Here is a 25,849-nt window from a genome sequence, read left to right on the forward strand (position 1 = left end):
TTTTATTCATCTTAGTATATCTTCTTTAGTTGGTAAAGAGACTAATTTTATTCTTAAACTAGTATGTGAAAATAAATTTCACAAGAAAACTTTAAAATCCTAAGTTTATATAAACGTGGCTATTCAAAACATGCTTTTAATATACCTGAATGGGAAAAATAATAAAAGATATGGAAGAATATTAAAAGCCAGATTATTAAATTATTACATAATGACAGTTCAAAAATCTTCTGTCTAGGTTTTCCAATAGATTAATTTTTGATTAAGATTCAATTTATAGGGAGTTCCTTCATGGCACAGCAGGTTAAGTATCCGGCATTGTTATTGAAGTAGTATGAGTCACTGCTGCCATGGGTGCAATTCCTGGCCCAGGAACTTCTGCATGCCACAGGTGTTCCCCCCCGCCAAAAAAAAAGATGTTATCTAAGAAAAATTTTAAGAAACATCAACCTCACTTTCCCTAGGTTCCTCAAGAAAGGAGAGAGATGAAGAAGAGATCCTATTACCTACAGATAAAGTTTAACACTTAAAAGTGAAAAATAATGAAATAGTGAAGCAGTAAAAAAAAAAGTAGAACAACGAGGCCAGTTGTTCATCGTTAAATGGGGACATCACATTTCTCTTCTGCAACTGTCATATAAAAAATGAAAGTGTGTAAACTGTTTTACATGCCATAATAATTGAGATTTTTACAGAATCACTGCAAATACACTTGGAAAATAACAATGCAAATCACAATCCAGCTAATGATAAAATGATATAGACTTGAAAGAAAAGGCAAAAATATTTTATAGCAGGATTAACATGAAGTATGTCTGTCCACAGATGAGAAAACATTGCAACTAAATCCAACACAATAAAAATGTGTTTATCCAAAACAGAAGTGCTTCTCAAACCTCTAACACATTTTTTAAATTCAGGGATAAGGAATTAAATGATTATTGATATGTCAGGTCAATTATGGACATGTACTGCATAGTCTCTTATATTTCCATTTTGGCCAGTGTGGCCATTGTTTGACTTGCTTTCAGACATTGCAAAGGCTAAGTCTTTAAATATAGACCCTGAGTGATCTTAGATAAGTTATTTAACTACTATGAATAAATATCTGAGTAGCATCTTTGACTAGAATGAACAAGTTATATGATGTTACCGCAAATAACAAGAGATATCTTTGTTTAAATTAAAATGAACCAATATTCCAAATGATCTAACCTATCAACAGAGAGACTAATGGAAAGTGTCTGAAGGGATTCTAGCACTGGGTGGACAATGGCAAATAAGCAATGAGGAAAGCTTCTTCTCTGTGGCTTTACCTGCTGGGATATAAATTTCAAAGGCACACCCCAGTCCAGTCACAGATTTTTCTGGGGTGCTTGCCCCAGTAACTGCTGATTGAGTTTGGGATAGTAGCAATGATGGTTACACTCAAGTTTGTACCTAGAGGTTCTTAGGGAGCTTTCTTAAAAACAGAGCAGGGCCATGAGATAACCAATGTCAAGAATCCTTGATTTTGGAAACACACACCCAGGGAGGACTCACTGCCAGCATCTTCAGCACAGAAAGCCAACTAGGACAGAAAAGAGGATCAAAATTGGGGCTCTCATACATGTGTGTAATCTGTAAAAAATAATTTTATCTTACAATTCTTATCTTCTATATTGTGTTTAGAAACACTAAGTGTTTTAGAAACTGTTTTCTTCATTTAATCTATCTCAAAAATCTCTTAATAACTAGAGATCACAGAAAGCTGTCAGTAACTAGTACTTTTTTATATTTTTATATTAATGTAAATTATTTTTGTTCTGCTTAGCACATTTTTTTTGTACTGATCTTCAAAAATAGACAATTGAATCATACACTGAAAATAGAACACTCACACTCCACCGATGACACGGATTGATCCAATTCCATGAAAGTCCACATCATTTTTTAAAAAATTAGGGACAGAATCTATATGTTCACTAAACTCTTTGGCCTGTCCGTGGAAATGAGGTTTTTCATAAATAATTACCTAAAAAATAGGAAAGGAAATTACTTAGCATACTCATATTTTAGAATAGATAAATATATTTTTACTAAAGTGACACTAAAGGCCACAATATGATTTAAGGACCACTGTCCATTTTCTTCATTGTTACACATTTAAAATATAGCATACTGACATTCACAAGGAATATGAGTCTTTATCATCATAAAGGTAAACTATCTTAATGCTTCTCTTATCTCAATATACTCAGGTACGATTACATTGTTCTAGATACCCAAATCCTAAGACCATCTCATAAAGTGTCCTGTAACTGTTTGTTTGAATTATCTTCCTATTTTTATCTCTCTGTTTAGAATTTGATATAGACCTGCCTTATATGTACTGAATTTCCTTTATACAAAATAAAAAGCTCTCTTGAGGTTCCAGGGTAAAATGATAAATTATCTACTGAGTTGAGAAAACACGTCTATGAGAAAACACTGTTTCTGTGGTCATTACTATTCACTGAAAAGAAAGAGGTATGCAAATTCCTGAATTAAAATACACAACTTCCCAAAAGTTAGAAATCACTAAAAAAAATTGGTAGTTTTATTGCATATGTAATTCAAATAGGGGAGGAGGGAAGGTAGTAGGAAAGAGATCTCTAACATTTCATTTCTTTCAAAATTGGGTTAGTATTTCTCTTCTACCATTCTGATGCTCTTTACTTCCACAAGCTGCCCTTAGTACTTCCAGGGAAGTGGTAACTGATAATAGCATTAATGTACTCACACTCTTATCACCTGCCCTATTTATGGCTAATGACATAATTTGTGTACAATTGGTGAAAAAGAGCCCATGCTTAGATACATTGAACCAGTAAGTTATAGCTTCTTTAGGAAAAAAAAAAAAAACCTGAGAATATCACACAGACTGAAAAAAATATGTCATACTTCTCCTGCTGTTTTCTATATATTAAATGTTCATAGCATACTGTATTGGAAGTGATGAAGTATTATTTGGGTTTAATACATGATACATATGTTGAACACATTCAGATGAAGTAAAAAGCAATAATCCTTTGATGAGTAAGTCATCAGCCAACACCTAAAAACTTGAAAACTGTGACTATCTATGACTGCCGTTCCATTCATACACTTCTGCAACCTGTCAGACTGCACATGTCTAAGAAAGACCCACCTAAAGTTCTGATTCAGCAGACAAGGAGACTGAAACAGGAGTCACTCAGGGAGTGTCACAAATAATTCTGCATCTATTAGGTCACTGGTTTGAAACCTTGGCTGCATGTTAGAATCACCTAAGGAGCTTTAAAAAATTGTGATCACACCCCAGACCAAAATAGTATCTGTTTGAGTGGAACTCAGGTATAAATTTTTTTTTTAAACTCACATATGTATGATTTCAAAATACAGCCAAAGTATATTTGACACACTCAGATACTAAGCTTTTAAAAACTTCCTCTCTGTGATTGAGAGAATGGTAGCTAATTCCACAAATTAGGAAGCTCATAAATGGGAAGCCTAGAGGAGTTGTGGCTTGTTTCAGAGGAGAAGAGGATGGATGAATTCCTGTCTCCCTACCTATCTCTGGAAGTGCTATAACCTAATTAAACACAGGCCTATTTGCATCTTTGACCATGACATTGGTTTTCTTCCTATCTCTCCTATATAGTCATTCTACACTTCATTTCTTTTCCTTTTCCAAAATGTGCTTAATCCCACTACCACCACCCTAGTTTTCCTTGCCTCTACTGTTCCATTCAGATACTAACACAAACTGACATCCACCTGGGAGGAGTTGCCTACATCTCCCTCTGATCAACCTGGATCACCATCCTGGGCACCATTCCCAAATGCCTGCCATGTACCTCCACTTGGATATCTAGCTATTATCTCAATTCCTCTCCCCCAAACAAATCCCAAACCTACCATCTTTCCACCGTGTTAGGAGGTACTTATGGGTCTGACTGGGTTGCCAGTAGAGACCTCCACCTTTGCATACGAGCCCACTCCCCATTCCAGCCTGGGCCCTCAGCAACCACTGTATGCAGTCACTTCTTACCATCCCAACATGCATTTAGCTACCTATTATCAGCATACATTCAAGTAATCATTTTTAATTGTTCCAAACAGTTAAAGGTTAATACTTAAACTTTTTAGCTGGCTACCAAGGTCTGTTCAAGACGTACCTTTAAGTTCATGGGCATTTCCACTTTCAGTCCACCCTTAGGATGATAAGAAATTTTAATATTAGATATATACATATTCAAAATATTCAAAAGTACTTAAGTGATGTATATAGTATAAACATCCGATTAATGAAGATTACATACCAGTTAACTTTAAGTTGTGGTATTTTTAAAAGTTTACAAGTTAAAAATTTAAGTACAGAACTCTACAGTAGTCAAATCAAGTCAGACTACTCTACAGCAATGTGGATAGGTCAAGACATCTTGAAAAGATACTTTCCTGATTACAACCACTACAAGGAAGGAAACGGAGATTTAGTCCTTAAGTACATGCGACCAATTAAAGGTTTAATCCCACTGCAGAGTGTCTCAAAAACAAGAATGGAATTGCTAGCAGATTTAAATTTTTCATTTGGCAGAGTAGATACTAAATCATTTAATACAAGTTTCTTCTCTGCAATTGCTTGGGCTGTTTAAATTAGAGAGAAAGGACTTCCTCTTCCAAGTTCCATCAATACTTCGTAAAACACTTAATATCTTTGTGACCACAAGGGTGTAGAGCATAAAAGGAAGCCTTCTCCTCACAAAAGCTCTAATTTATAATTTCCTTGTGTCTAATGCTTCTCCATATTGTATAGTCCTTAAAATTTCTCATTTGTTCCTGGTTTTTATTTTTTTAAAGGTTTATCACATAGCCAACATTTCACTAAATAGTTTGCCCCTCAAATGAAAAGGTTTGTAACAAAATAAATAATTTATGCAGGTACTTATGATTTTTAAGAAAGCTACTGTTGACACAACTACCTATTTATCATGAATGCAGAACTTATTCATTACTGCAATGGAAGAGCATAATTTACAACAAGTAATATTCTAATAAGCATCAAAAAAAATTTAGAACTTTTTAAAAGTGTAAAATTTTCAAAGAATATTACTTATAAGGAAACTATATGTACTGTGATAAATTTAGCACAAAGTAAATTGAGATATTTGTTTTCTAGAAAACATTAAAATATCTTCACAAAGATATTCTCCATAACATAGAGAAAAACAGTGTATGCATAGTTTGCCAATTCAGTATACATACTCGTTTCTCAAGATTGAGAAGCATGAGCAATTATCCAAGCTATCTTAAATTCATGGATACGTGGGAAAAGCTTCTTTTTAAAATGCTTACCATTTGAAGTGGATGCAATGATTTCACTTCTGCTACGGAAACCTCAAAGAGTCCATGGTCTTCCTCCAAAACTGTAGCTTGCCCCTTAAAATTAATATCTGGGTAGGCAAGCCAACTAAATAAGAAATGAATGATTGGTTAAAGCATAATAGGAATACTTAATCTGGTTCTGTAAGAGAAGTTTAAAAAAGCTACAAAACAGAAACAAAAACAAAAAACACCTGTGTCACAGAATTACACTAGTAACACCATTCAAAGTGACTTTTCCAAACAGTATATAACAATGAGTTAACATATTGTTAAGTATTTATATTAAAACACCATCCTAAGTCTAATCTGTATTTTCTAAGCACTGGTAATACTTTCCTCAGAATTTTCCAATATTTTAAAGTTTGAAACCTTTAATTCAGGATATAACTGAAAAATCAAAACCATTTCACTGTAGTCCATTCTTCTTTAAACTGGGGCAATCAGAGGTAGAAATTCCACTAGGCATTTTACATCTTGGACCCACATTTTTAGAATCAATTTCAGTTCTTGGGCTGCCTCAGGAACAGTATTTGAAATAAAACTCCTAAAAGACCCATCTAGCATCCAGCTAAACTTGATAATTATAGACATTTCTCATGGATAAGGTCAATTACTGGATCTGCCCAAGAGTTCTACTCTATGGTTGGGAGAGAGGAAGAAAGATGCCCAACAGCGACTCCTAAATTTGACACCAACTATCATCAGAGAAGATGAAAATACTGAGAGAAGAGGGATCCGTGTTGGACCAGGCAACACAGAACCTGTGACTCAGAATTTGGAGTTGAATTAAGACTGAACTCAGACCCACAGTCCTAAAGATACCTTTGGAATCAGAAAGGCATAGTATCAAATCCATGCTTACCAGCTGGCAGCCTGGAACAAACCACACAATTTCTTCATTTATGACCTGAAAGCAGCTCCACCTGCCTTGTAGGAATACAGAAGTGCCTTTCCCTGGTATTACAAAAGCCCTCAATAGCTATTAGCACTGAGACACTCTATAAATAGCTCAGGCTCCACAACTGTAGGCCAGTGGCATGTCTTTATTTCTTAGGCCCAGGATTTGGTGGATGAATAGACAATGGATGCATCAGTCAGGAATTATGCCTGAGAATAATCTAGATCTGCTCCTGGAAGTCATGCATCAAAGACTTAATTGGATCCAAACAAAACAAAACAAAACAGACAGACTGTTTTAATCCCTGCAAAAGTCTTTCTTAGGTATCCAGAAGTATAAATGCTGAAATTAACTAAAACTTCAGAAATATGTATGTTACCTATTGAAATATGAAACAGTAAGTTAACTTTGGTAGCCATCAATCACTATAATAAAAAGAAACAATACATACACTCCTGACTTCACAGTGAAAGACACAGATTTGGGGATGTTCAGCTCTTCCAAATTGGGGACCGCTCGCTGTATGTAGATAGGACAACGTGCTGGATCAGACTGTGGGCAAAGTTCTATCTCTGGAATGCTGCAATCCTGAAAAAAAATTTGGCTTTGAAATATCTAGAGACATACAGCCCAGTATTCTCAACACCCTGGACATGCAGTCACAATTATGGTCATTGTTCAGTGGAATTTCTACCCAAAAACAGCATAAAGGAAATACTGTTTCTCCTTACCAATTTGGTAAAATAAATTTTTCTAAGGAGGTACATTGATAACATGAAAATTAGAAATATTATTTGATTGAAAAAGTATTACCTCAGTTCTTTCTGCTTTATTTTTAAAAGTCTTGCTCCATTAAGCAATGTTCAGAGTTACCAAACTACTTGAGTGCCAGAAGTCTGTAAGCCTTCCTTCTTGGAAGCATAACAAAGCCATAGGGAGGAAGGGAGTTAAGTAAAAGCTAATCTCATGGGAAACATAAAAAATAAATAGCAGAGAGTCACTATTCGCTCAATGTGTTATCAAATTTACATTGACAAAAGAAAGAGGAATTTGAGGTGAGGGTAAAGGAAATCTGTTTTCCTACTTGTGGTATTCTATTTATTTAGTCCAAATTGGTTTGAAGAAGACAGGCATGAAATTTGACCCTATACTCCACCACATATTCGTTGTCACCATGTCAAATCCATCAAACTTGCCTTTAAACTTTCCACTGTCAAGGTCCTTCATCCTTCATCAAGGTCAAGACTTTGATTATGGGCCTATACCACCAGTGGAGTACTGCCTTACTCTTCATAAAGCTGGGCTTGTTAGAATACCACTTTCCCTGTAATACTCCTTGGCTCAAGACCCAACCCATTTCAAATTTATATTTCTGTTTCCTTTTCTACAATATGACAACAACCTAGTGATCTATACTCACTCTCCATAACTCAGCAGTCATACTGGTACCCACACTATTTCCACTTCTGGCCTCTCAAACTTTGTAAATGGTTCCCCTCACTGCAACTAAAGATGCCAATTCTTAAGAAAATCTTTTAATAGTCAAGTACCAACTCAAAAAACAAACAAAAACAAAACAAAAAAAACGAAACAGGGAGTTCCCCCTGTGGCACAGTGGCAATAAATCCAACTAGTATCTATGAGGATGCAGGTTCAATCCCTTTTCTACAATATGACAACAACCTAGTGATCTATACTCACTCTCCATAACTCAGCAGTCATACTGGTACCCACACTATTTCCACTTCTGGCCTCTCAAACTTTGTAAATGGTTCCCCTCACTGCAACTAAAGATGCCAATTCTTAAGAAAATCTTTTAATAGTCAAGTACCAACTCAAAAAAACAAACAAAAACAAAACAAAAAAAACGAAACAGGGAGTTCCCCCTGTGGCACAGTGGCAATAAATCCAACTAGTATCTATGAGGATGCAGGTTCAATCCCTGGCCTTGCTCGGTGGGTTAAAGATCTGGCACTACCGTGCGCTATGGTGTGGGTCACAGACATGGCTCGGATCCCACGTTGCTGTGGCTATGGCGCAGGCTGGCAGCTGTAGCTCCAATTCAACCCCTAGCCTGGGAACTTCCACATGCTGTGGGTGTGCCCTAAAAAACAAACAAACAAAAAACCCCTCATCTTTTCTTAAAGAATCAAAACCACAATTATTTTTCCTTTTTCTGAAACCTCAGATGTACTTCTGTCTGAACACAGACAGAATCTATCTCAGTAATCATTAGTGTTTAATTACAAGACAAGTTTCAATAGCATAATTCTCATCTAGGACGTTGCAAAATTCAAATGACTATGCTTTAATAAAACAGGTAAATGCAATAATAATCATCGGTGACATTTATCAGATTGAACTTTTTTTTTTTACTATAATCATAGTAAAGATTACTTAGTAATTTTACAACTGCAATTTTCTAATTTTTAACCTTTCTCCAAACTGAGTTCTTTTATTAATCATTATTAATCATTCTTATCAGTATACAAAAGCAAGCAAATTGATACATCTTATTTTTAGATAGTTCTAAAATGCAATACAGTAAGAAGGCATGAACTAAAATATCCTTAAAAGTACAAAATGTGTATTTCCTTCTAAAGTTTCATTTAATAAACAGCCAGAAATGTCCAGAACAGTCACCTGTTAATCTTCAAGGATCTTTTGTTTGCTATTAAAATTAGAGTTCTATTAACATTATTTAAAATGCTGCCATGTTAATGTTCCCCTAGGGATCTGAGGTACAGTAACAGAACACTTAACTAAGTGTCTCACACAAATAAGTTTCCTCTGCATTGTGTTATACAAACAATGTTTGGGTGGTACTTTATAAAAGGGAAAAAGCTAAGAGGCATTCGAGAATACCACAACACAGCAGGAAAGAGCATAATTGAAAAAGAATAATGATGGCTAAAAAACTGAAAATAACCCAAAAAAGGATGAGTACATTCTCAACTATCTTTATTAGAGGATCGATTTTTTCTTTCTAGTTGACTAAAAAGATCTCACAGGTTCTATTTTTTCCATGGCGGCTATTCACAGAAACAATGTCTTTGCAAGATTTGTATAACTCTTGATGGACAAAGGCAGTAAACACTAGCAACTGAAAGGTGCCTTATAGTAACTTAGCAACAATGAGCAGTTTACTCTTAGTAAAAAAAAAAGTTTATATGGCTTCCTCCCAGACATTTCTAATCATAATACACTTTATAAATATATCTTGGTGAAATCTACAAGCTTGGGCAATTAAAAGGATAGTAGGAACAGAGATAAAGCTGTAGGAGAGAAACAGGGTAGGAATGAATTACAAACGGTAAGAAAAACTACTTGCCTCCACCTTACATGAAATACCTTCAGTCCCTGATCTGTAACAGATTTCTTTCTGCTTGGCTCATTAATGAGGGCACAACCTAAGTAACTTCTGAAGCAAGGAAATGTCATTTGTTTAAAAAATATATGAAATGCATAACAAACAGTTATTTGAACTATTTATTTTTTCTATTTGAAAAAATAAAGCACTGACTCAACACCTGCTGCACCACTATCTCACCTCCCATTGTTTCCACTGCAGGCAAAGATGACCCTTAAGCAGAATCTACAATTGCTTATAAAATGGGTGGTCTGTTACTTGCTGTATCTACTCACAGCAAAGCAAAGACATACTGAAAAGTTTTGACTACTCAGGTTAGAGCAACTAAAAGATGATGAAACAAGACAGAGATGGCATAGGCCTATATGTATCTGAAGATTTCATGGCCATGAAATGAAAATGAAGCTATCAACAGGCAGAATTTTGGAGAAAGCAAGCAGTTTGATGCCTGATTCTTGCTTTGTAAAATATTTAGAACAATGCTAATGCCTTTTCCATTCAATGCTCAATAGTTTTATTTTCCTTCCTCACTAAATGTTGCTGGCCTGTCCAAGACAAGTGGTTACTAACAGTGCAATTTTAAAAATGACTCCAAGAACAAACAATGCAAGAAGGAAAAAATGCAAGCATGACTTATTCTTTCCTATAATATATTCTAAGCAAACAGTGGATGTGCAAACACCCATTTATATACCCAGGCTCAACAGACTAAATTTTTTGTTTGATTTTATTGTTGTTTGATTTGGGGTGGGGGTGTGGAGGTTGCTGTTTACAATATCTTATTCGTCTTTTCTTTTCCCCACTAGGCCTGGCACAGTGCCTGATATATGCAAGGCAGGCACAAACCACACATTATTTAAATCTTAGGAGAGTCCACCTACAAACTAATTATTCATTTCAAGGGATTTCTCATGAGGTAGCTAATTACATGAGTGCTCAAGTGCTGCCTGCTGAGCTGAACTTGCAATTAAATTTTTCAGTGAAAATGAACACTGTCCTCTACGCCAGAGCCATCAATCTTCCTGCAGTACCATCAACATTCACCTTGGTATGTGACACAAGTTGCTCTGCCAAGGACTCCTCACATCTCCCGTCCTGTTTACTCTCTCAAGGTGCCAATCAGGTGCCACCTCTTCCAGATGAGGTGCCCATCTCCATGCATCTGAGGGGCCCTGCAGAGCACTTCCCACATCATACGGTCCTAAGTCAGCTCTCTCTGTCCTAGACTCTGAGCAGTCTGAAGTAAGAAACCATGCATCACTTGTATTTCTAGCCCCAGTACCTATCACAATATTGGGTCCAAAAGTAGATATAAATATTTGTTAGACACAGGTTTGCTTACAGTTTTGCAGAAAGTATTAGCTGATGTAAAATACATGCAGACACCCCTGTATGATAACATGAGTTTTTCTGTATGCCACTTTATCTTTCTGTATGCTATCTGCAACTATCAAGGATTTCATAACATTGATCCAAATCATCATAAGATCTACTTCCATTTATACATTTTTTGTATAATTTTAAAAATACATAAATATCCACGACTATCACAGGAGTAAGTGCACTAAAGCAGGCACTACATTACTGCTGAAGGAACCCTTAGGAATACATGGGAGTAACAAAAAAAGATCAGAAAGAGAAATTAAGGAAACAATCCCATTTACCATCACATCAGAAAGAATAAAATACCTAGGAATAAACAGACCAAAGGAAGCAAAAGACCTGTACTCTGAAAACTATAAGACAAGACACTGAGGAAAGAAACTAAAGATGATACAAACAAATGGAAAGATATACCATGTGCAACATTGTCAAAATGACTATACTACCTAAGGCAATCTACAGATTCAATGCAATCCCTATCAAATTACCAATGACATTTTTCATAGAACAAGAACAAAAAAAATTTTGAATGTATATGGAAACTCAAGTCTCCGAATAGCCAAAGGAATCCTGAGAAAGAAAAACAGAGCTGGAGGAATCAGGAGCCCTGACTTCAGACTATATTACAAAGTTACAGTCATCAAAACGCTATGGTACTGGCATAAGAACAGAAATATAGATCAATGGAGCAGTATAGAAATCCCAGAAATAAACCCACAAATTCATGGTAAATTAATCTATGACAAAGGTGGCAAGAATATACAATGGACAAAAGACAGTCTCTTCAATAAGTGGTGCTGGGAAAACTGGACAGCTACATGTAAAGAATAAAATTAGAAAATTCTCTAACATTATATAGAAAAACAAACTCAAAATGTGTTAAAGACCTACATGTAAGGCAGGACAAAACTCCTAGAGGGAAACATAGGCAGAACACTCTTTGTTATAAATTGCAATGACTTTTTTGATCCATTTTCTCAAATAATTAAAACAAAAAATAAAAAAATGAACAAATGGGACCCAATTAAACTTAAAAGCTTTTGCACAGCAAAGGAAAATACAACAAAATGAAAAGACAATTCATAGAATAGGTAAAAATATTTGCAAATGATGTGAACAACAAGTGATTAATCTTCAAAATATACAAAGAGCTCATGCAGCTCAATATCAAAAAAAAACAACCCATCAAAAAATAGGCAGAAGATCTAAATAGGCATTTCTCCAAAGACAACACACAGATGAGCAAAAAGCACATGAAAAGATGCTCAACATCACTAATTATTAGAGAAACACAAATCAAAACTACTATGAGGTATGAGGTATGACCTCACACTGGTCAGAAAAGCCATCACCAAGAAGACTACAAACAATAAATGTTGGTGAAGGTGTGGAGAAAAGGGAACCCTCCTACAATGCTGGTGGGAATATAAGTTAGCCACTACGGACAACAATACGGTGGTTTCTTAAAAACCTAAAAATAGAACTACTATAAGATCCATCAATTCCACTCCCGGCATCTATTCAGGGAAAACCACAATTTGAAAAGATACATGCCCCCCAATTTTCTTTGCAGCACTATTTACAACAGGCATAGAATCAACCTAAATGTTCATCAACAAAGGAATGGATAAAGAAGATATGGTACATATATACAATGGAATATTACTTAGCTATAAAAAAGAACAAAATAATGCCATTTGTAGCAACATGGATGGATCTAGAGATTATCATATTGAGTGAAGTAACTCAGTTAAAGATAAATATCATATGATATCACCTATATGTGGAATCTAATGATACAAATGAACTTATATACAAAATAGAAACAGACTCACAGATTTTTGAAAACAAACTTGTGGGTACCAAAGGGTGGTGGAGATAAATTAGGAGGTTAGGATTAACATACGCATTACTATAAATCTATAAATATCTAGATTTTATAAATCTATAAAATAGACAGCCAACAAGGACCTACTGTACTGCACAGGGAAGTCAAATTAATATTCTATAATAACTTCTATGGGAAAAGAATCTGAAATAAATGGATACGTTTATAACTAATCACTTTGCTGTACACCTGCCTCAAACTAACAACACTGTAAATCAACTAATACTCCAATTAAAAAAAATACATGGGAGAATTCTGCTCTTATCACTAATTCACCCTTCCTCTAAACAACGAAGGCACTTGCCACAAAAGGTTTTTTCATATGGAAAGACCCTTCCTCATCTTAGTTTCAAATAATATTTTCTAAACAAATAATTAAGAAGAAACACTTTTCCCTTCCTCTACTCATCCTTTCTCCTCTCATTTCTCCTAACACTCATCTCACTCTTCCTCTCTTCTAAACACCACACACACAACTACACTGAGAGAAAGTTGTCTCTATGGTATACTCCTACTACTCTTAAAAAATATGTACATATATACATATATATATTACAACATGTAACATTTTATAGGCCAGATTACATGTAATATTTTAAATTTTCATTCATTTAATACTTTATACATATCTGGTCAAAAATTATCAATATAATAATGAAGATTAATGAAATTAGCACAACATTAGCAACCATTTCTAAGCATCATTGGCTCAAAGTACAGCTTTTACATGACAAACAAAACAAAATAAAAAATAGGGGAAAATCAACTGTTTCATTACCTTTAAGACGCGTCTAATAGATCCCAATACAAAGTTTCTTTGTGGATGCTTTTTGTTCTGAAGGATCCAGTCACGATTTAACACCTTTTCCCCTTCTTCTAGTACACATTTCTGACCTTGGAAATGTGGTTTCTCATATAAAATCCAGCTGAACAAAGAGAAAAGCATGATCAGTTATAATCAATTTTCTAAGAAATGAGGCATAAAACAAATGATATTGTAAGTCACAGATCATCTTTTCTACTTAAAATTTTAAAATCTGGGTTATTTTCCACTACTAGTGTATAATTCCATTTTAAAACAATGATAATATGCTGATGCAAGTATAGGCAAATAGTATATATAAGAAAGAATACAAGTATACGCAACTTGGAAGTAATACTTCCTGAACATAGCACCCTAATCTATGACTTTGCCTCTATTTATGTATACATACACTTTACAGATGCTATATACACATGTACATTCAAAACAATGGCTTAACAATTTCAAATTCTACTTCTACCCTAATTTTCCTGTTGCGGGATAACAGAGCACATATGTCTCATTTTGCTACTCACAGACAGCACTACACTACACTGTATGTAACATGAATACTGACCAGTGAGTTACTGAAACACGGGACAGGGACAAAGAAATTCTGACCCCCACATGTCCGTGGGCTATGGTCCACAATAACAAATGGGATTGTCCATCATTTTTACACCACACAAAGAATCCTTCACTCTTTGGGCATGTCAGCAGTACAAATGAATTTATAAACATGTGGCCTTCACATTCCTTAGCATCCCACAAATTTTGAACTCATTTTTAAAGCTATGCTTCATTCAACTGAAGCCTTCAACTCAAGCTGCCAAATCTATCCTGCTAATTATGCAGTTACAAAATACTGATTGTATACATTGTATATTCTAGGACTTCCTACTTAACAGCAGGCTGTAAGTACTAAAATCAACCTATATTTTCTGCCACAGTAAATAAAGAGAATTCATATGTTATAAAACACTAATAATCTTTAAAAAAATTATTCTAGAGGAAAAAGAATATAAATTTAACACAAAAACCAAAAAGCATAAACAGCAAAAACACACCTGCAGGGGAAATGCTACAAAATTTTAAGAGATCTCTTACCAGCCCCTTACAACTTTTATCAGTACCCCATTCGGAAAAGACCAAGATGTAGCATCAGGAATGTTACAGTAGATCTCTTGTTTATATTTACTTCCATGGAGATCATAGATAACCATCTGCAACATATAGTAAGTAGGCATAATAACAACAAAGTTTAAGAATGCATTTAAAATTCCAAAATGTCTTAGAATGTAGAAAATAAAATATCCTAAATATATATAGGTAAATGTTTATATTTAGACGCTAAATTCCTGAGTAGAATAATCATTTTCTAAGGAACAGTATTTAGTTTAAACTCCCCAAACCTAAAAGTAACATTCTCATATTTTATCTCAGTCAACCTAAGAAACATGTGCTTACCTTCCCAGGTCTTGGGTTACACCTCAGAGTTTGTTTGTCAACATTCTGGAATAAGAAAAGTGGAAAAAGTAAGCCTTACGAAACATAAATGGAAAGATATATATATATATATATATATATATATATATATATATATATATATATAAAATTCACTCTAACAGTCACAAATCCATCTGATTTATCACATATTTACTTAGAGACCACTGTGTGCAAGATATACCTCTGAGTACTACAAGGGATAGAAAGTAAATACAGAGGAAATTGTGCTTTTTCTTTGCCCTCAAGAAGCTTAGATCTTATTAGGAAGGGGAAAGAGATAATCATGTTCCCAGGACTCTTCTAGGTGGGGGATTAAGTTAAACCCTCAGGTAAAATATAATCAAAATGCCAAGTTATAGAGGTCAACGGAAATGGCACCAGCAGAGAGAGGTTCCCAAGAGCTTTGTCTGAGGACATGGTATGGAGAAGACCTTGAAAAACGGTAAATGGAAAAAAAAAAAATGTGGCAGATTGGGGGTAGAAGCAATAAAGAAAAAAAATTCCAGGAAGAGAACATCATGAGAAGCAGAGACATCTTACAGAGTGTATAACCAGATCTTGGGGAGACAATGTTAAACAAACAGCACTTAGGGACCTTATAATACAGAGCCCAGAGGTTACACTTGACTTAGGAGGCAATGGGGAAACCATTAAAGAAACATTTCTTCAAATCCCAACCTCTCTTTTACAACAGGTTGGTATTCAGCTATTACTTCATGCTACTAAAGCTACTCAAAGTAAAGATACAGCCCTGGGTATCCTAGAGAAAGTTCTATGACCATGGGAATGTCGGAAAGGAACGTCCCATGTTCAATGAATAGTCTATATTAGATGTTTAAATATTTCTAAGTCAAAGAAAAATGTAACTCATTTTCAAGACATTTTCTAGCTATAATATTTTCATCTTCTTTTTGATGAATTAGTCTGTTCCTTGCCCAGCTATGTGTATGAGAACATGTACACAGACATGAGCAACTACAGCACGAGATCACTATCAAGCAAACATTTAAAATATTTTAAGTATTTACATTTTTTTAAATATTATGAAATATTTTCATGAGAAATAAGCTCAGTGGACAGTGATACTTTTTCTACATACAATACCTTGAGAAATTCACTTAATTTAGTTTGAAAATGAAAAACTGGCAAACAACTGGTAAATTACATAATTTTCTCTTATGCTTTTTAGATTCCGATGAAACAATTCTGCTTTCTCAAATATGACAGTCCAGCTAAAATATGTGAGTTATGGAGTTCCCATCGTGGCGCAGTGGTTAACGAATCCGACTAGGAACCATGAGCTTGCGGGTTCGGTCCCTGCCCCTGCTCAGTGGGTTAACGATCCGGCGTTGCCGTGAGCTGTGGTGTAGGTTGCAGACGCGGCTCGGATCCTGCGTTGCTGTGGCTCTGGCGTAGGCCAGTGGCTACAGCTCCGATTCGACCCCTAGGCTGGGAACGTCCATATGCCGCGGGAGCGGCCCAAAGAAATAGCAAAAAGACAAAAAAAATAAAAAAATAAAAAAAATAAATAAAAATAAAATATGTGAGTTATGATACCATTCAACCAGAGAACAAAGTAGTCTCTGGTATTTTTTTAAAACAATTTTTACATAAACTCAAAACACTTATTTTCTTAATAAGCTTTGGCATCGTTTTGTGACCCAAAGCACTACTCCGCTAGTTAAAAATCAAAGTAACTTACCTCTGTGAATGGGCTTAACTGGCCTGAGGTGTCTTGAACACGGAAATATTTTGACACTGGCTCCTGAAAAGTCCCACCAAATCTGGCTCCTTTTTCTGAGGAATGGGTTTTGGAAGTCTGCAAATACTGATGATAAGCACTCTTTAAAGAAGAATGTAGTTTGGAAGTAAGGTCAGATTTCTGTAGAAATGAGGCCTTTTCTGGCCACAGGCCAATTTGCAGATTCGAGGTAGTAGGTTCATTTGACATCACATAAGAATTCTTAGAAATTCCAGTACTTTCCTGGCCATCATCAGGGTAAAATGTGATGGAAGAATCTGGCAACTTGAAAGTAATAGTTTCCTGCCTTCTAGCTCTCAGACTTCCTTTATGGAACGTTTCTTCCTCCTCTTCCTCGTTTTCATCCTCCCATCCCTCCTGTCTGTCATCTTCACCAAAATTCATCTTTAAACGCTCCGATACTGACTGGAGAAGTGATAAAACAGATGAGGGCTGGTCTGCACTCTCTCTTGATTTCGTGGAGCCATAGTGACCAGGGGAGACCTCGCTGGATAGAATGTCCTCTTGAGAGCTGTCATCTTCATAAATGGGAGACAAAGCTAAGGGGTAAATCTTGTACCTTTTGGCCTCCACTGATAAGAATATTTCTGAACTATCACTCTCGAAGGTATCACCTAATTTAGTTTCCTTTTCAAAGTGATGGATGAGGTCAGTTCTACTCTCAGACCTTTCACATGTGAAAACAGTCATGCTGTCAGTGGAAGTGTCAGGAATTATGTGGGAATGTGTTCTTCTTACTTCTGCAGTAGCATACTTGTCCTCATCTTGAAGGGGCTCTTCATACAATATAGTAAAGGAAGAATTTTCTTGTTCATCCTGAGAAATGAAGGCTAGGCTAGGTTCTTCTTTTTCATTTCCATAGTCTAGATCCCTTATTTGCTTATGGACTGCAGTAACAGACGTTCTTCTGTCAAGCCTTCCTACAGTGTCCTCGGGTTGAAAACCTTGCACTAAGGCTGGGTAGCCTTCATAATCCTTACTTAATGTAGGTGATTCATAACCCTTGAAATATGAGGCAAGTCTAGAGTCACATGCTATCAAACCTGCCTTCATTTCTGTAGCCTCTTTCTCTGTTTCTCCAGCACTCCCTTTGGCATACTCTTGGGGTGCTTTCTCAGCTTCAAATATGGGAGGTGTGGCCTCTACTTGTGTAATGGGCAATTCCAGACCTGTTTCATGTGTTTTCTCAACATTTACCACTGTGGACAACACTCTGTTTTTCCTGACAGCCCCATCATAATCTTCTGGGGACGTTCTTTCCATTTCTACCTTAGAGGGCACAGACACAATCATCCCAACTGTCTCTTTAGCATCTCTCTTGCATGCTTCTTCCATTTCTAAGGAGGCAGGCACCGCCTTTCTGTGTGCTTCTTTTACTTTTAACGCAAAAGGAGGTACGATTTTAGTCTTCCTAATAACTTCTTCAGCATCTTTTTGGTAAGTGTTTTCTGTGTCCAATACAGGGCTTTCAGTCTTTGCAGGGATCTCTTCGCCCTCTTTTTGGTAGACATTTACCGTTATTGGCATAATGGGAATCGCCTCAGTTTTGTCCACTTCTCCTTCAGCATGCTTTTGGTAAATATGTTCCATTTCTAAGGTAGCAGGTATCATTTCAACCTTTTCAGCAGTCCCCTCAACATCTTTTTGGTAGATATTTTCCATTTCTGACATAACTGATGTCATACCAGTCTTACCAATATCCCCTTCAGCATGCTTTTGGTAAATACTTTTCATTTCTAATGGAACAGGCATCACTTCAGTCTTTGCAATATCCCCTTCAGCATCTTTTTGGTAAATACTTTCCATTTCTAATGTAGCAGGTATCACTTCAGTTTTTCCAGTAATTCCCTCAGCATCTTTTTGGTAGATATTTTTCAATTCTGACATTAAAGTTGTCATGTCAGTTTTACCAATATCCCCTTTAGTATCCCTCATTCTATAAGCTTTTTCCATTTCTAAAGTGGAAGGTAATCTCTCAGTTTTTTCAATACACCTCTCAATACCCATTTGGTATGCTTCTCTCATTTTAAGAATGTCAGCTGTTGGCTCAGTTTTTGAGATACTCAATTCAGCATCCTTTTTATGTGCTCGTCCCATTTCTGACAAAGGAGGCACTGCATCATATTTCACAATATTCAATTCAGCATCCTTCTTGTTTGTTTTCTCCACTTCCAACATGGAAGGTATAAGCTCACGTTCTCCTATATATACTTCATCATCCTCCCTGTGTACTTGCCCTACTTCTGACGTTGTAAGGGGTGTGCTTTTATTACTGTGCCCTGGAAAGCTTTTTTCAGATATACATACAAGAGCATTGGACAAAATGCTCTTAGATGTTCTTGTATCCTCTGTTTCAGTTTTATGATTATCAACACACTCTATTTCCATTTTCTCTTTAGAGTCCTTATGAAGAAATGAATGTGTTTCTGCCTTAATGGCTAACCCTGTATGGGGCATGTTTTCAGCTAGTAAAATAGCATCTGATTCCTGCAAATTTATACCATCAGACTGTCCAGCTCTATTTTCAGAAAAAGGAGAGTTCTGGTAGAGACCAATTTCTCTTCCTTTAATTGACTCTGTGTCACTAACTAAGTTATTTACAGCAAAGAATCTACCTAATACATTTTCACTAATTTCACATGTACTTTGATTTACTGTCTGTTCTGACACCAAGAACTCCCTCACTCTATCATCTGGCTTAACATCATCACTGTTCAGAATTTCTGAAGTATTAGTCTGAAGTTCAGAATCCCAAGCGTCCTCTGCATCATTTGTTAAGGTTTCCTGGGCTGAATAAATAATCTCATTGACTAATTCCCTGGCTTGATCTTCTAACAACCAAGATACATCTATTCTATCAGAATCAAAAAGGAGACTCTTCTCACCAACCACAGGTGAAACACAGGCCTTTTCTTCTCCTTGGATTTCAGACATGTTTTCCATGAGCTGCTCTTCGAAATGCTCTGTCAGTTGGATTCCCGGCAGTGTCACTTCTGATGGGTTTTTCTCAGGGGTGTCTTCTTTCAGGGCACCTGGATTCATTATTCTGTCTGTGGCTGTGTGCTCCTCGAGGGTACCAACTGTGTGTTTGGATTTCAGTTCTTCCGTGACAGAATTGAAGATCTCACCAATCAATGTACGAGCCTTTTTATGTAAGCCACTTTTGAGGTCTAAAAGCTGGTCATGTGCTCTCCTCCTTGTTTCTATGTGCTTAGCAGATGCCTCAGAACCCTGCCAGCTTGAGCTGTTAACTGACACTGGGGCCCCAGCAACTGCTCCAGTCTCTGTTTCCATGGGATTGTCAAATTGGGCAGCAGTTGGGAAATCAAGAGATACCATCTCAGGATGATTCCCCAAATGATCCTGAAGTGGGGTGACTTCTGCCCCTGTTGGGAGAGATGTTTCAACTTCCAAATAAGAGCTATTAGGATATAGTGGGTTAGTTAAGGAGGCACCTTCATGTGTGACCTCTATGGTAACTTTTACAGAATCAAAATTACTTGGGTGATTGTGTGATCTTATAACCTTGCTGACTTCTCCAGAGTTAACAGAGGACAAAGACATGATATCAGTACCACCACCTGGGAAATGCATATTCTCCTTCTTTCTGTGAGATGAGACTTTCTTTGGTGATCTCAGCACAGAAGCATTCATAAGAAAACTTGAGCCCTCAGATGCAAAAGAATTTTTTTCCAAACTGATACCAGAACTCAGGAGAGGTGAACTGACTTTCATGCTATCAGTTTCTTGGAATTTGGGGGAAGTATTAGTTAAGCTGAGTTCTGCCATTTCTGAAAAACCAGAAATATTTTTAGTCCCACAAATAACTAAAGGTTGATGAATTGCACAAATGTTGGCTTCACAATTCTGTGCCACATGCCTAGTGACTTTTTTATCATGAACAGGTGGCAAAATCTCAGGTCTATCACTTTGGAGAAGAGCAGGAGGACCACCTAAGGCTTCCACCTCCATTTCCTGAATACCTTGATGATTGGAGACAGAAGGAGAAACTTCAGTTTGGCAATTCTCTTTAAGGCCAGCATCTGGATATTTCTCTTTAGTGTCTTTATGATCCAGTGACTGAAAACTTTTGTCCTGTTCAACTTCTAGGGAAATCAATTCTGTTAACATAGGCTTTGCTGGCACATCTATAATTTCGAGCAGAGAAGAAATTTTATCCTGAGATATGTGTCTGGGCTCTATTTGGGAAACGGGTATCTTGGAGGAATCTAGGGTTTTTCCTCTTCCAGAATGTGACTCAATAGGAACACTGTTCTGACCACTAACTTCAGTTTTTGATAAAATTTCTGCAATGTTATCGGCTTTGGTTTCCAAGGAGAAAGAAGAATCAGGCCTCTCTAGAGTGTTCTTACATGCTTTGGTGTTTGACAGCATTAACTCTGTTTTATTAGGGTCTTGAGATGAAATGGAACTGTGGTCCTTGAAGAGGCTTTCAGACTTAAAGCTCAAGTCCGCTGCAGTTAAGTGGGTGTCACTGGCTTTAAGATCTAGTGGAAACTGGCATTTTTCACTATCAGGAAGAACTTCCTTGTATTTAAGAACTGCAGATGCATGCTTGGGATGAAGGCAAGCAGGGAGATTCTCCCTGTCCATAGCCTCAACATGATCTGCCACATTTTCTTCTTGACGCTTACCAGGCTGACTGGAAATACCAACAATATTGACATCCCCAGTTTCAATGAGCACAGAAGAATCTTCGTTCTTTAAAACAGGAATATCCAACTTGTTCATCACGGCAACTCCAGAAACGAAGGTAGGAAATGAAGTATTGAAATCCGTTTTTTTATGGTCAAGGTTAAGAGATGTTCTGGCATCAGGTAGCACTTTGGCTTGTTGAGGCCTCTCGGAGTCAAGAAGAGATTCTGAAATGCAATCTCCATTAAGTTCAAAGTTCAGTCTAGGTGCTATTTCATTTTCTAAACATGCTATACCTGCTGACTCACCAGTGTATTTTACAGAGGCAGGGTCCTTTTGATTTATTCCAATGGAAGGCATTTTGCCATGTGGCCTAAAATCAAGCTTTATGGCTTCTGTTACCAAAGGCTGGTCAGTATCTTTGGGTAATGACTCGATTCTACCTTCTTTTACATGACTTGAAGTTGTGGGTTCACCAACTGAGGCACTTTCTGCTTCTTGCTTGTTTTCTGTAACAGCCAAATTTTCCTGTGTATCTTGGGAAGACAACCCGTTTCCTTCATTTCCAAGTTCTGTGTCTGTCACAGCATGTCTTTGGAGAGCCACAGTGCTGGTGTGATTGGCAGCCTGCTTTGATGAGTTATCTATGGTTTGCTTGTCAGAACACTTACTTTCTGGCAACTGCAGATCTTCACGCCTAATTGATTTATTTGGACTTGGCAAATCTGCACTTCTCTGTTTGGTAGTGTCATTCCCATTAGATTTACTACAAGAAAAGTCAGAAAGAGCAGGGCTCTCAGGCTCAGCATGCTCCTCTCTTTGCACCACTGTCCCATCACTCATCACTGAGATGTTTTCTCTTATCATAGTTTCTGGGGAAGCTGTCCTCTGCAAGTCTGGACTGCAAGGCGTTTTGCTACTTTTACTTCCTGTAAACAATGTTGAACATACCAAATTTCTGTCCATCTGAGAAACTGGTGCACAATTGAAATGGTGCTGTGAGTCAGATTCTCTAAGAGTGGGGCTGGAATTAGTCACAGAACGGGATGACCTACTTCTTTCAGGTCCCTCAGGATCATTTTTATTGAAAACATCCTTGGAAGAAGCAGTGTTCGGCAGTTCTTGGTGGTTTCTTGAATGGCCTTCTGTGTTGAGATTTATTTTGTTATAATCAGAGACTTCTAACAGGCCTTCAAGCAAATGTCCTTTAATAGATATGTCTGTGCTAGCTGAAGACACTGGCACTATCCCAGGTTCCATCTCTCTTTCAGGGCCCATTTGTGTGCTCCCACTAGAGTCAGAACTTTCATTTTCTCTCTCTGAGGGGTTCACAGTTTCTGATGCCGACTGTTGCTTCAAATATTTCCTAATTTGTCTGGGGCCTCGATACGTTGAATATGTTACTAAAGGCATCTCTGGCTTATCACGTATTTGCCTGCAAAAAGAAACAGCATGAGAGTATCAGGAAATACCATTAGTAAACACTTAACAGTAATCCCAGACATTGTGGTGAAATACATCTTTCAAATACTCCTACTCTTCATATGTCCTAAGTTGGGAAGGAAATCCTAGAAGGTTTTAGTTCAACCTATCTTTAATAAACATAACACAGATTTGACCAGCAGTACATGAATGTCAAGCCAGCAGGAACAGCTCTTGAGAACTGTTCCCTCTCAAGGGTTCCCTGATTATATCTGTCTCTCATAGTGCTTAATGAAGAGAATATGGGATGACGAGTCCGAGGCTTGGGTTCTAGTTCTGATCTCCAGGCGTGTTTGGCTGGAAGGAACCTCACTGCCTCATTGCATCATATTTGTATCCCGAGTTCATGGCTATATCACTGATTTCTCCACCATAACAAAGCATCATAGTGAGCTTCTCTTCCTTTACTTAGATGTGAATTTGACCAGAAACTTTTAGCACAGCAGTAGACAAGTTGTAAAGAAAACACCTGGCAGGATGTTCAGCCTGCATGAAGCACTGGGTATATATTTGTTAAGTCAATAAATGACAGACTTGCCTTAAATATCCTCTCTCTGGTTAAATTCTTCAAATATCCAATTAACATAGTATTGAACTGCCTGGATAAATGCAGAAATCAAAAAAGATCTATAGAATGAGTTCCCTGCTTTTTCTCACCCTCAGCATAATGTTCCTGATGTTCTCAGCAGCCAACTTTCTGTGAAGAATCTGTCTCTGGAACCTCTGATGTTATGCTGTGCTGCCCCACAGCCAATCCTTGTCACACGCCATTCTCTCCCCTTCAATTCCAGCCTGAGAGAAAGTCCAGTGTCCTCTAAGACTCAGTTCCCTTGTTATCACCAATGCAGACCTAGCCCAGGACCCTTTTACTGCTAAAATGGGCAGTCAGCCTCCGATCTCTGGGAACAAAGGACTCTGAGCACAGCACTTGCCATATTAAATTATAAAGATACATCCACTGATTTATTTCCCCACTAGCCTGGTGGTTATTTGAAGGAATGTGGTATGTCTTCATTGTCTTTGTATTTTTAAGATCTCTATAAGTTTTGGCAAATGGTATAGATTTAATAACTTTGCATGAATTAATGAATGAATAAGTAAAGCAATGATACTAAATAAGCTAAGTAATTTGTTTCTACAATTCTTATAGACAATACAAAAGTATTTTCAATTCTGATCCCCAGTTACATTTTAGTGTCCCAACTATAAAAATGTATGGTAGGGAGTTCCTGCTGTGGCTCAGCAGAAATGAATCTGACTAGTATCCAAGAGGATGCAGGTTTGAGTTCTGGCTTCACTCAGTGGGTAGGGGATCTGGCGTTGCCAAGAGAGGTGGTGTAGGTCACAGACGAAACTCGGATCCAGCATTGCTGTGGCTGTGGTATAGGCCGGCAGCTGTAGTTCCAATTGGAGCCCTAGACTGGGAACTTTCATATGCTGTGGGTGTGGCATCCCTCCCCCCAAAAAAGCAAAGATTAAACATCTAATAAATCTTTCTAGAATCTATAGGAATAACTATGAAATCCAGTTATCAGTATTCCAATATCTAAAATAATGTTTCTCTCCACTTTAAAGCACAAAAAATGCTAATTTGTCTAAATGATAAAACAGAAAGTAAGTCTTCTTTGACATATAAAATCTCCATTAACTGTGCCTTTTTCATATTTCTTGAATTTTAGCTGTAAATAATTTATTTCAATCTATATAACTGCCAGCCCTTAAAATCCTATCACACCACTATTGTAAAAAAATTTGATTACTTTTTCATTTTTTTACTGTCCATTTTAAAACAGTTAAAGGAGATGTATAGAAAAAAAGCTTTGCCTTAGAAAAGTGATTTGAGCTAATGCATGAATTTTAGGCTTGATCAAAGACTGTTAAGAAACAAACTCAAAATTGGATAAGGTAACCTGTCTGAGAAAACAGGCAAGAAGATAAAAATACATATAGGTAAAGTAATACTATTGGTGAAATCCCATATAAAAATACATAAATTATTCAGAAAATACAAGGGCCTTTCAGAGCAACATATGAAGATCCGGAAGTGTGAACAAATGACAAGAAGTTTCATTGCTTGGATTTTCTTTCAAAGCTTTTACATTTTGTACTTAAAACTTACTTTCAATTGGCTGCTATAATTTTTCCTCAAAAGATCGCCAAAATGTGCATGATGTCCAAAGAAACAAGAAATGAGATATCAGAATCGGAATTTTCTTCTTTAGGTATAATAAATTTATGTTCTCTTAAAGCCAACTCCATTCTAATGAGACCTCAAGGCATTTTATTCTGCATCAATCCAGTAAAGCAACATTTGATCTAAAAGGGCTTCTTATAAAATAAACCACAGATAAAAATCCACTAAATTTCAACTTTCTATAATAAAGATTTTTAGAAGTTTTGAAGTCCTTTGGGGGAGGGATCACTGGGGAGCTTTCTGGGCACTTCCAACTAAAATGATTATATTGATTTGTATGAACCAGTTTATATTTCTAATGAGATAATCTCCCACAGCAGCCTGGGTGGAAATATTTTACACTTGTAGCTAAAATACACACTCTTTAACATGTTTAAAGCACTGAAAATCAAAGTTTCAAGCTTAGCTTCATGTATTATAATTAGCCCTTTCAGGTACTGATTCCTACTTTTTAAAAGGTTAGTCATGCCAACATAGTCTATTTTCTTTTAAAAAAATTAAAATTTTTTGGTCTTTTTGGGGC

General features: G+C 36.6%; 1 protein-coding gene across 2 annotated transcripts in view; it reads right to left on the reverse strand.

The window, feature by feature from the left end:
• Positions 1-25,849, reverse strand: part of CRYBG3 (crystallin beta-gamma domain containing 3) — a 123,116-nt gene that overhangs the window by 56,399 nt on the left and 40,868 nt on the right. For both annotated transcript variants that reach the window (XM_047794113.1, XM_047794122.1), the window contains exons 4-11: positions 16,935-23,085; positions 15,194-15,238; positions 14,834-14,949; positions 13,703-13,850; positions 6,735-6,871; positions 5,356-5,470; positions 4,179-4,214; positions 1,881-2,014 (exon numbers count right to left, since the gene is read on the reverse strand). In XM_047794113.1, the coding sequence (XP_047650069.1) occupies positions 1,881-2,014; positions 4,179-4,214; positions 5,356-5,470; positions 6,735-6,871; positions 13,703-13,850; positions 14,834-14,949; positions 15,194-15,238; positions 16,935-23,085 (6,882 nt within the window). The remainder of the gene's footprint in view (positions 1-1,880; positions 2,015-4,178; positions 4,215-5,355; positions 5,471-6,734; positions 6,872-13,702; positions 13,851-14,833; positions 14,950-15,193; positions 15,239-16,934; positions 23,086-25,849) is intronic.

The sequence above is a fragment of the Phacochoerus africanus genome, chromosome 1, assembly GCF_016906955.1.
Source record: "Phacochoerus africanus isolate WHEZ1 chromosome 1, ROS_Pafr_v1, whole genome shotgun sequence".
Classification (NCBI taxonomy): Eukaryota; Metazoa; Chordata; class Mammalia; order Artiodactyla; family Suidae; genus Phacochoerus; species Phacochoerus africanus.